At 43.0% G+C, this 11148-nt stretch overlaps 1 protein-coding gene across 2 annotated transcripts; it reads left to right on the forward strand.

Moving 5' to 3' along the window:
* The first annotated feature begins 2738 nt into the window (after window positions 1–2738).
* Window positions 2739–9114, forward strand: TRNT1 (tRNA nucleotidyl transferase 1). 2 transcript variants are annotated; one of them, XM_037382590.1, is made up of 9 exons: window positions 2739–2951; window positions 3118–3265; window positions 4006–4199; window positions 4762–4900; window positions 5150–5276; window positions 5785–5978; window positions 6158–6408; window positions 7742–8036; window positions 8773–9114. In XM_037382590.1, the coding sequence occupies exons 1-8, from the start codon at window positions 2754–2756 to the stop codon at window positions 7988–7990; spliced, it is 1500 nt and encodes a 499-aa protein (XP_037238487.1). In that variant the 5' UTR covers window positions 2739–2753; the 3' UTR covers window positions 7991–8036; window positions 8773–9114. The 2 variants fall into 2 exon arrangements, with proteins under 2 accessions (XP_037238487.1, XP_037238488.1); XM_037382591.1 differs by having other exon boundaries at window positions 2870–2951; window positions 3150–3265.
* Window positions 9115–11148: the final 2034 nt, after the last annotated feature.

Below are 11148 nucleotides of genomic sequence, written 5' to 3' on the forward strand. Positions count from 1 at the left end.
CTAGAAACCTACAAGAGGATTATGTTCCTCACAAAAATTGATATAGTTAGTTCTGAGAACATATAAAAGCCTTGATTTTATTATGTTTTGATTATATATGGTAAAAAGTAATAAGCAGAAGGTAAAGGAGGTATTCTCTTCATAAAGGGTATGCTCCTTAAAGCACAACAGAAATCTAAACCATAGAAAAGAGCCTCTAAAAGGTAATGATTTTCTTACTCAATAGCTGACGTGTTCTACTAGCTCACAAGCAACTGGTCAGAAGCAGATTCCAGATGCATTTCCCAGTGTAAGACAAACCTGACTTTGAAAAGCAGGACCTTTGCAGTCTTCAAGCAAAGCACAAGACAAAACCAAACCAAACCACAACAGATATCCCAGGAGTTTACCTGTAGAGTCTCAAAAGTTCTGTGAAGAGCCTGCTCTCTTTGTTCAAAGCTCCCCTGGATCATCTCCCTGTGAGTTTCTTTTAAAACTGCTGTCTCTCAAGTGCAAATGTGATAGGTAGTTCAGAAATGATGGTAGATGGTAAGTTAGACAAGCATGCATTGAAAAAGGGAACTACAGATTTAACCACAGGATAGAAAGCTCCATACAAGCACAGAGTTTAGCCCAGAAATAGTTTTACTTTATTTATTGAAGGTTAATTATATACCATAGCCTGATAATCCTCTAATAACTTTGCAAGAGCAGGAATGCTTAATGTCTGACTACAAAGAGATAAACTACAGCCAGCTACCTACAGACCACTGTTAATACCCCTATTTGTTCTTTCCTTAGAAAACCAAATCCAAACGTTGCTGGAAAACTGTGCAGGTTTTGTCCAGTGGTTTGATACCATCTTGTCCAAGGCTCTTGCCATACAGCCATGTGGACATCGGTGGCATTTTGAGAAGTTATCAGTCCCAGAGTGAGACCAGTTTCCTCACCTCATGCTGAGAGCTTTGAGCTGTGATCCATGGGGTTGGATAACACAGGCTCACAAGCAGGACAAGGAGCAGAAACCAACCCAAGGGCCTCAAGGAGACCCTGCAGAAAGTGGGGCTATATGTAATGGAGTTGTAGGAAGGACGAGAAGGTGGCTAGTGACTTACATTCATTAACGACCTAGATTGCAAGTACAGAAAACCCTATTACATGTGCAGGTGACACAAGCTGGGAGCAGTGAGTGCTTGGGAGGCTGAGACTGGAATTAAGAAAGTTTTTGACAAATTGGTGGAAATTGGGTGTAGTTCAATATGGATGAGCTCTCAACTGCATTTCAGCATTATCACCTGTAAATTAGTAGCAGTCAACTGATTCATTATCTATTCCACAGAAAAGGATCCAGGGTTTGGAGGGTCCTAAACTGAAGAGAAATAAACTATGTCATGCACTTGCGAAAAAACGGCACCCCAGGAGAACGAAAAATGACTGTTGTCTGCAAGACACATGAAGTAATCCTGCCACTCTGCACGGTGCTGATAAAGCCTCCACTCACACGCGCTGCGTCCAGCTCAGACACTGCATGTCAGCAAGCATGGAGCAGATGCAGAGAAGCCAGTACACAGCCAATGGTACTACGAGAGCAGTGAGGAAACAAGGCAAGACTCGGGGAGAAATGTAGCATGTTAAGGCTTTCACATGCTCTCCAAGTCCATTGGGCTGGGACTAGAAGATAACGATGACTAAAATCCAGGTTAGATATCAGGGAAAGCTTTCCGTTTTGGATAGGGAGGCAGTGGAGCAGGTGCCCAAAGACTGAAAGACACTCTGTCACTGGGCACCTGTAGAGAAACACCAACCAGGACTGACAGTCATAATCAAATCCTGCCATCAGGCACAGATAATTAGAGATAAATTAGGTGACCTCCTAAGATCTGGCCAGCCCATACGTTTTTGAATAAACAGCTAATTACTGGGCAGAGAGCTCTGACATCTACATTGAAACGTTTCTCTAGAAAGGAGATAATTTCTAAAGGTGAAGCAGGAATTTAACAGGCAACAGCAGTCACACACACACACAAAAAAAAAGGGTAAGAAAAAGCTATGTTCTTACACAGCCTGACTACATCATTGTAGAGCTCATATGCGCTTTTGGAACAGGTCATTAAAAAAGCCCAACACATCCTTTTTGCTCATAAGCATACTTCTGTCTGCAGCGAGGTGCTGATTTGGTAGGTACTTAAAAGGCTACATAGGTCTGGTTTCTTCCCAATAACCAAGAAACCTGTAGCACTCCGCCAAGACTAAGATTTATTCAGGCTTCAAAGGGATCCACACTCCCGTTAACTAGAACTTGGGCGAGCGCCTCCTCCAGGCTCCGCTGCTTCCAACCCTGCTGAGATGCCTCCTGGCAGGAGCAGTACGGTGAGAGCAAGGTGAGCTGTGGTCCATGAGCCCTGGGATCTGGGATGGGCGGGCAGGCCACGGCAGCCACATTTCAGCACTTGCACTGTGGAACTACACTTGTGAGGGGGAGGACTGACACACACACACACACACACCCGCAATGTACTAAATCTTCAGGACTCCCTCGTTATTCTGTCTTGTCCATACGTCTCCACACAGCAAAATAAACTCACACCAACCCAGGCTGACAAACATAAACCTGATGATTTAAACTACACGAGTTGCTTCTCCTAGCTCAGCAACTACCAGCTGGTGGACACAGTTCAACAGCCGCCAGCTTATCTACGGCGTTGAGCTGCTTCGGGGACGAGTGAAGTGAGGTTGTCAGTGGTGTGCCGATGTAATTAGTCTATTTTTTTTTCATGGACATTATCAATTTTTTTCGTTCTCTAAATGGAAACCAAGCGACCGGCCGGCCCGTTCCCCCCCCAGCGCAGCCTGCCGCCGGAAACTGCGGGACACGGGGCGCCGTGACGTCATCAGGCGGCGCCGGAACAGGGGCGGGCGCGGGTCGGTTCCTCAGGCCTAGCGCCGCCGCTTCAGCGCGCAGGCAGCTGCGGGTAGGGCCGGCGGCCCCGGGTGGGTCCCGTAGCCCCGCGGGTGGGCCGGGCCGGGCGGGGGCCCCTGTGCCGGTGGGGGAAGCGGGTCCTTCCGTGCGGCGGCCGTGGGGCGGGTTGGCCGGGCCGTGCGGCGTGGCTGACGCGCGGTGTGGCTGTGTCTCCCCAGATGTGGGCTGAGGTGTTGCTTCTGCCCTGCAGGGCCGGGCTGCGGCTGCTCCCGCCGCTCCGGCTGCGGCACCGAGCGCCGGCCGCCATGAAGCTGCAGTCCCCTCAGTTCCAGGCGCTTTTCACGCCGGGGCTCCGCAGCGTGGCAGGTGAGTCGGTCTGGGTCTGGGTCTGGGTCTGGGTCTGGGCGTCCGCGGGGCTCAGCAGCGGCGCACTGATTGTCCCCGCCTGCTGTGGGGTGAGGAGCGGCAAAATGCCGGCCTGGGGAGCCAGGGCGGTGGGTGTGGGCTCAGCACCCTGCGTCCTGGCCCTGCTGTAGTGCAGCCCCTGATGCCCTCGCCAGGGAAGCAGAGAGGGCTGTTGGCGGCCGGGCAGCTGCCGTGCTCTGGGAGGTACGTGCCGCTCTCTCGCTCAAGCCGCTGTTAACTTTGAAGTGACCCAGAAGATGCGGCAGAGCTCGGCTTTCATCAGCTGTTGTGGGGTATTGTTCCTGAGGAAATCGGGGGTCACGGTTCACTGTGCCCTGCCATATGTAAGCGAAGCACGTTTCCTTTGTCAGCTACTAACTGCTAAAAACGGTCCACAGCCCAGAGGCCCCAGCTGCAATTAGCAGCCTGTTAATATTTAGGTTATCAGAAATGTCCTAGAAAAATTTATGAGAAATGACAGGGAAAATATCTGCGGGTACTCTGCTGTGCACCTAATTTGTGCATTTTGTGTGAAGCTGTGAGTTACATGCTGCTTACTATATATTTGAGTATGATCTTAAAGGCCTTTTCCAACCTAAATGATTTGATGATGTCAATTTGTGAAAAGATTGGTTATGGCTGACAGCATGCTATGGGTTTTATTTGAGAGAGTATTTAATGGTTTTTCCTTTCCTTCGTAGAATTGTTTGAGAAGAAGAACTATGAGCTGAGAATAGCAGGAGGTGCTGTGAGGGATTTACTAAGTGGAATGACACCACAAGATATAGATTTTGCCACTACAGCTACACCAGCAGAGATGAAGGAAATGTTCACATCTGCTGGTGTTCGTCTGATCAATAACAAAGGAGAAAAACATGGAACCATTACTGCCAGGGTTGGTTTATGTTTTGACTTGGATCTTTTCTTACTGTATCTGTGGATGTGCACATACCTGACAGATGACTGGTAGCATGCTCCTCCTTTGTTAAAGTATCACAATAAGTTTAAATGACACGCAGCTTTACAGTTTGGAGTCATTTTTTGTTAATTACCATATTTTAATGCATGTTACCTCTGCGTAACATGCTTACGCTGGTGTGTTATCACTAGAAAAGAGAAGGTAGGCCACCCACATGTTCAGATAATGTGGGGAAGTTGATCTTGGTATTTCCTGCTCCTGATTTCCCAAGTCTTGCTTCCTCTACCTTGCTTCCTCTGCCTCATATTCCATCTTCTGCAGGAAGATTTCTGCAGGCTATCTAGAAAACTAATAATGAACAGATTATTTTCAGATATTTGTATTTCTTGATTGCTTTGTATGAAAACACAGCACATGTTGGTTTGCATGTATCCAGCTTGAGCAATAACTTTATACAAACATGAAGCTAGAAAAATATACAGCTTTTACGTTTATATTCATGATCATGTTGAAGTAATGCTGTCTGTGGAATTTTCAGCTCCATGAACAGAATTTTGAAATTACAACTCTTAGAATAGATGTTGTCACCGATGGGCGACATGCAGAAGTGGAATTCACCACTGACTGGGAAAAGGATGCTGAAAGGAGGGATCTAACTGTCAACTCCATGTTTTTAGGTAAATTCTTTCAAAAGCAAATATTTAGGTGAAACACTGCCTTTCAAATTAAGCTGGTAAATTCTCTGTCTGTTTCCATTTTGTTTGTTCTACAGCTGTCAGCTGAAAGGTCTGTACAAATACATGAGACGGTATGACAAACCAGTTCAAATCACACAACTTGTCTTCTGCCTTTTCAAATGAGACATGTTTTAAGTGTGCCAACCTTGTTCGTAAACCCATATTCTTTTTTTCTTATTCTTTTTCTAGGTTTGGATGGGATGCTGTATGACTTTTTTAATGGATACGAAGATTTGAAAAACAAGAAAATTAGATTTGTAGGAAAGGCAAGTGAGAGAATACAAGAAGATTATTTACGAATCCTGAGATATTTCAGGTACTAGGTTTTGCCTTTCCTAGATCAAGAAATGAACCAAGCATTGTAGCAGGTTTTAGAAATGTGAAAAAAGAGATCAATGATGTAAAGAGTTGTAATTGTCATAGAGTTGTTTCCTCTTGTATTTTAAATTAGGATATTTAACACTGTCATGATATTAATTCTCTGAATAGCAGTAATAAATTCTTGTGCCAAGTAACAAGCAATAGGATAAGAGGAAATGGACTCAAGTTGTGCCAGGGGAGGTTTAGATTGGATGTTAGAAAAATTTTTTTCATCAGAAGGGTCATCAAGCACTGGCACAGGCTGCCCAAGGAGGTGGTGGGGTCACCATCTCTGGGGGTATTTAAAAGATGTGTAGATGTGGCGCTTACAGACATGGTTTAGCGGTGGCCTTGATAGTGCTGGGTTAGTAGTTGGATTTGATGATAAGGGTCTTTTCCAATCTAAATGATTCTAAATGGAATAACTGTTCTCAATCTAACATACAGAGGTTGTATTTGGGCAGGTTTTATGGAAGAATCGCGGAGAAACCTGGTGATCATGAACCTACTACACTGCAAGCAATTAAAGAAAATGCCAAAGGTTTGGCTGGAATATCAGGAGAAAGGATTTGGGTGGAGCTGAAAAAAATTCTTCTTGGAAACCATGTAAACCATTTGGTTCAACTTATGTATGAGCTGGATATTGCCCTATACATAGGTAAAGTGAAATGAAGATTGATTTCCTACTGGTTTATCATACAAACAGAATGGCAACATGGCAAAGCGAGATAAAACTTGTTTTTACGCAGAAATTAATTTTTCTTGCCCCACCTGTATTAACGTCCACATTTCTTATTAACACTCTGTCTTGCACTTTTTTTGTGTGTATCCTTTTAGGACTACCACTTGATGGAAATTTAGAGGAATTTGCCAGAGTTGCTAAAAATACTCAAAATCTGTGTCCAAAACCGATGACTCTTCTGATGTCATTGTTCAAGGTGAAGGATGATATTACAAACCTTGATCTGAGGCTGAAAATCTCAAAAGAAGAAAAAAACCTTGGGTTTTTCTTAGTGAAGCACCGGCAAGAGTTAACCAAAGCTATGGGTCCGGAACCACTGAGACCATATCAGGACTTCATAATGGATGTAAGTGTGTTTCACATTGCTTTATTTTGTTCTTCACAGTAAAGTAAGTTTCCAGTTTTACAGAGTAGCAGAGATGACAGTGCTAGTGGAAAGAAAGGGCCTTAAGCGTCAAGTAATCGCCAGGCTTGTTTATTAGTCTTAGGCAAACTTGTGCCAGGGTTTTAAAGACCATGATATTTTCATCAGAAAGGTGGATGTACTGACAAAAAGTATTAGCCAGATTTGGATTGCTCCCAGTGTAACATTGTCACAGTAACTGAAAGAATATCTTTCTGTGTTATTGATACCAGTTCCAGTTAACCAAGGTGGCATTGGTTTGTGGTTGGTTGCTTTTCCTCTGGAGAAGGGACCAGAAATTAACAAGAGCTGTTGCAAGTGTCCTGGCATGTCTCTGCAACATAAAGCAGAAACCTTGGTATAAAAAGATTCTCTTCCTTTAGTAGAGTTTAGTTTTGTGAGAGGACAACTGGGAGACATCCATACTTGGGTTCAAAACCTTTTTTTCTTTCGCATCCAAAATACTGAGGCTTTAAATTATTTTTTAAGAAATTGTTTAAAACAACCAACCAAAGAAACCCACCATATTTTTAGCAGTTCTGAGCACCTTGTGTTCTGTAGCAATTTTTTTTATACTAGATTTAAAAGTCAATCTTTCAGTCGGGCTGAAAAATGTCATATTCAGTCATCTGAAACAGAAGTTGCTTGTGCATGTACCTAGGGACTGACAAATTGCTGTACTGTCCCAGCTGATTTCCCCTTCTGCATTAAAACATGAGACAGGATCTGGACCTCAAGAGACTCCATCTTTTTTTAATGTGAAATTCAACTCCCTGAATTGTGCATTGAAAGTCAGTGCAATTCCTGGAGCATCAGTACGTGTTCTGTGTGAGGCATACTGTTAAGTAGGCAACCTGTGATGTTCTTCCACAGTAAAGTTCAAGTAATTTTCAGGTGAAGTCGTGCACTTTTATTCCAGTACCTGAGACTGAGGGCAAGAGACAGCAGTTTCTGCAGTGAGGCCTGTCTCCCACAGGAAGGGTTACGGTTTGTCTCCAGCAATGGTGGTTACAGCTATTACCTGGACTTCAGGAACTCTCCAAGGATCTTCCAGAGCCTCCAAGTTAGGACTAAGTTTTAAAACTTGTGAGGCAGGAGAGATCCTCGCTTTCATAGTTCCAAGTTTTTTGTCCAGGTGTTGCCTAGTAAGATGTCGCCTAATAAGATGTCAGGGGAATAATGCAATGTTGAGCACAGTTCGAGCTGGTTTCTACCATTTCATAGTGAATCCTCTCGCTCTCTTTCTCTCTCTCTTTTTTTTTTTTTTTTTTGTTAGTCTAGGGAAGCTAATACAAATTCCAAGATCTTTGAGCTTCTAAAATACCAAGGAGAAGAACATCTTTTAAGAGAAATGCAGCAATGGACTGTTCCTACTTTTCCTGTTAGTGGCCATGATTTAAGAAAAATGGGTGTGTCTTCTGGAAAAGAAATTGGAACAGCCTTACAGCAGTTAAGGAATGAATGGAAGAAGAGTGGATACCACATGGATAAAGAAGAACTGTTAAGTTGCCTGAAGAAGCTGTAACATTGCGTAACAGCGGAGAACTGTTCTAAACGTAACTGAGATACTGGTAAATATTTCGTCACTGTACTCGCAGGCAATGCAACCTTTGTTGTATTTAAGATTCAGACAGCACGGATCTCCTGTTGCTAACTCGTAATTTCTACAGGGAGCAGTTTTATTTCATAGTAATGTGAAATGTTCTTTGCCAAATTCCACATTTTCTACCTCTTTTTGTTGTATTTTAATGATAAATATTGACTATTTTATCTTGATTGTGGCGCATTAGAGGTGGCACCAAGGTTTTTCTCATTTGGACTTTGCGAAATCTAAAAAAACCAAGAAACACCACCCCCACCCACTAAAACGTTTCTGTCCTCTAGATAAAATCATGGCTGGGGGCGGGATTGTGCTTATGATAGCGACAAAGTGTCTAGAAATAATGAGCTCTGACTCTTTTTTGTGGTTAAAGCTAGATAGCAGATTGAAGTACTCACTCCAGCAGTTTCTGGTCTGACCCTGTAAAACAAGTCTGTTTTCTATAAAGATTTTTATTTTCCATAATTGCCAGAATCCATTTTAGATCAGAAATCTTCTCATCTCTTTGGGAGTGTTTCAGTACCTTGTTTATCACTGAGTAACTACATCCATACAAAACTGGTGAAGGGTTCTATGGTGTGTTTTCAGCTTGGTGTGTGAAACTGTATTAATGTTAATAATAGAAGAAGAGGGAGATCCAGGTTCCCTGCCTTTCCCCTGCCACCTCCGGTAGTGGACTCACACTTTCTTTCCTTTTTCTTTCCCAGTGAGGTACAAGAAGAATTCAGGTGATGGTGTTTGGTGTGCCTAAACAGAGTGAACCTGAGCTAAGTCCTGTAGCTGTGTTGCCTTCAGAGTACTAACTCTCACAAGAAATTGCCAGGGCAATTATCCATGCATCTGTGCCTGTAACTCAGAGCAGTGAGACGCAGAGGCATTCACCTTCTCTCCGATGTGCAGGCATTCTGTTTAAATCCGTGGGATTATTTTGGGAAGAAGTCTAACATTCTACAACTGTCACACAGTGGTCTTCCGTGTGTTGCTTCTGTGTTAATTACCCATACCTTTCTTCTGTCCGAGCAGATCCACATTAAAAGTGCTGTTCAAAGTGACTTGCCTCTTTTCAAAACCAATAAATCAATAACATTTTGGAAAATATAAGAAGTAAAGGAGTTTGACTCTTAGTTAAAGTTGATGGGGAAGGAAATGTAGATGAGGAGAGGGTTGTTTGCACGTACTACCTGGTCACTCAGGAGGAGTCAATGAAGAGTTCATAGCCATCCAGTAACGCTGCAGAAGTTGGTTTTTGGAAGCAGTGCTGTTGCTGACTGGTCTTACTGAATGCGTATTACTCTTCCTGGCTTTCTTGGTATGCTTTTAAAAAACAAACAGCAAAATAGCTTTAACTGAGAGCATCTCTTGTGTGTATGAATTTTATTGCAGGTTTAAGTTTTCCTACAAAAAAATAGTAAAATCCTTTGGATTTCCCTTTCCTTGGCTATCATTTTGCAACACGAGGTAGCAGTAATACCAGATGCTGAAAAAAAAAAAATCAGCATTTTATGCTTTTGTATCAACAAGTTTCCCAGCTGCTTTTTCATTTTTTTTCCTAGTAAGTCAGTTACTTTAAATTATTCTGAAGGTATTTAGGAAATTCAGAAAGACAGCAAGGGAAGAAAAAAAGTGCTGTTTTTCTCTGTTAATAAGGCAAATCTCATAAGAACATGATTGTGTTTGATTTAATTATGTAATTAAATTGAAGCCTCCTTGTGCAATTTATTGAACTACTGAAATCTTGGGAGGGAGACAAGTAATAAAATTTAGTATTCGAGTTAGTCTTTTTTTAAAAGAACACAAAACTGATCTTTTAAGGTAACATCTGTAGAGGTGGTAAAACACAACTACACTTTACGTTACCCAAAATTGTTGTCAGCGTCAAATGCCAGTCGGAGGGAGGATTTTTAAGGGCAGACACCCGAAACTTTTGCTGTCTCCAACGCTTCTGAAAAACAGCACAGATTATTCTGAAAGCATGTTAATTGAACAGTCCTGCTTTGAATTCAGCATAGCTGGCACATTTGTTCAAATAGCTCATTGAAAAATCATGGTATGCTTGAGGTTTCCAGTTGGTCTATCAAGCATCGCTTTTACTATATTCCAAAGAAATTAAACCCTAGTAAAACGAAACTGTGTTAAATCAAAATAATAGCATGGTTTAAGCAAGCAGTACCAGCATGAGTTCTGGAAAAATGATGTGTTTTGAATAAACACTTTTTTATAGAGTATGAACTATTTAAATAAATTGGGAGATAAGAGATGAAGCAGTTTGATACATACATGGTCAAGTACAGTACTTTCTTCAACAGATTAATTAAATGATATTCACAATGTTTTAATTAAGTTACACATCAGAAACACCCATGTGTCATTGCTGGTTGGTAGCTGATCCTGGCTCCCCAGTGTGACAGCCCTTTCTGAAACTGGCTGCCAGTGTTGATGTGAAGTCCATCACTGTGGGTTTGTTGGAAAAGTGTTAAAAGACTAACACTGCCCAGTCGCCCTCCTGCCCTTGGGGGGTGTATCCTGAAAGTCTGCAAAGAATAATGACGCCACAAACTTGTGTTCCTGTGGGGGAAGCCAATTTTCAGCCAAACCGGAGCCTGGCACAGCAGGATGGGGATGCAGAGCAAAGCCTCCCCGGGTGCCCAGAGCCCCTGCACACTCAGCCTGCTCCCCTCGCCTGCTGTGCTCATTGCTGCCCTGGGAGGGAACTGCCTGTGAAGGGCAAAATGGTAAATAATATAAACTGCTTTTCCTTGCAGATGGCTTCTGAGGATTAATGAAGGTTTTTAACCATTCTCGCAAGATGTAATGATCTGTAAAAATGATTAAAAGGCCAGATTGGCTTGGATGCATTTGAAAGGGAAAGGGCATGGCTAATTCTCCCTGCAGAGCCCATAAACCTTGGGCCTGAAGCAAAGACAAGAAGAGGAAAAACAACCACCACGCGTGCTCCTAGGCACCGCGGAGGGAGGACGCACTGTGGAGGGCAGCACCTGAGCAGCCCTCCTTGCCCCGGATGGGCCTCTGCTGGGACTTGCAGTTATTTGTTACACACACACTAAATTAATCTACTTCCCTAT

This window comes from Falco rusticolus, chromosome 4, assembly GCF_015220075.1.
Source record: "Falco rusticolus isolate bFalRus1 chromosome 4, bFalRus1.pri, whole genome shotgun sequence".
NCBI classification, from domain to species: Eukaryota; Metazoa; Chordata; class Aves; order Falconiformes; family Falconidae; genus Falco; species Falco rusticolus.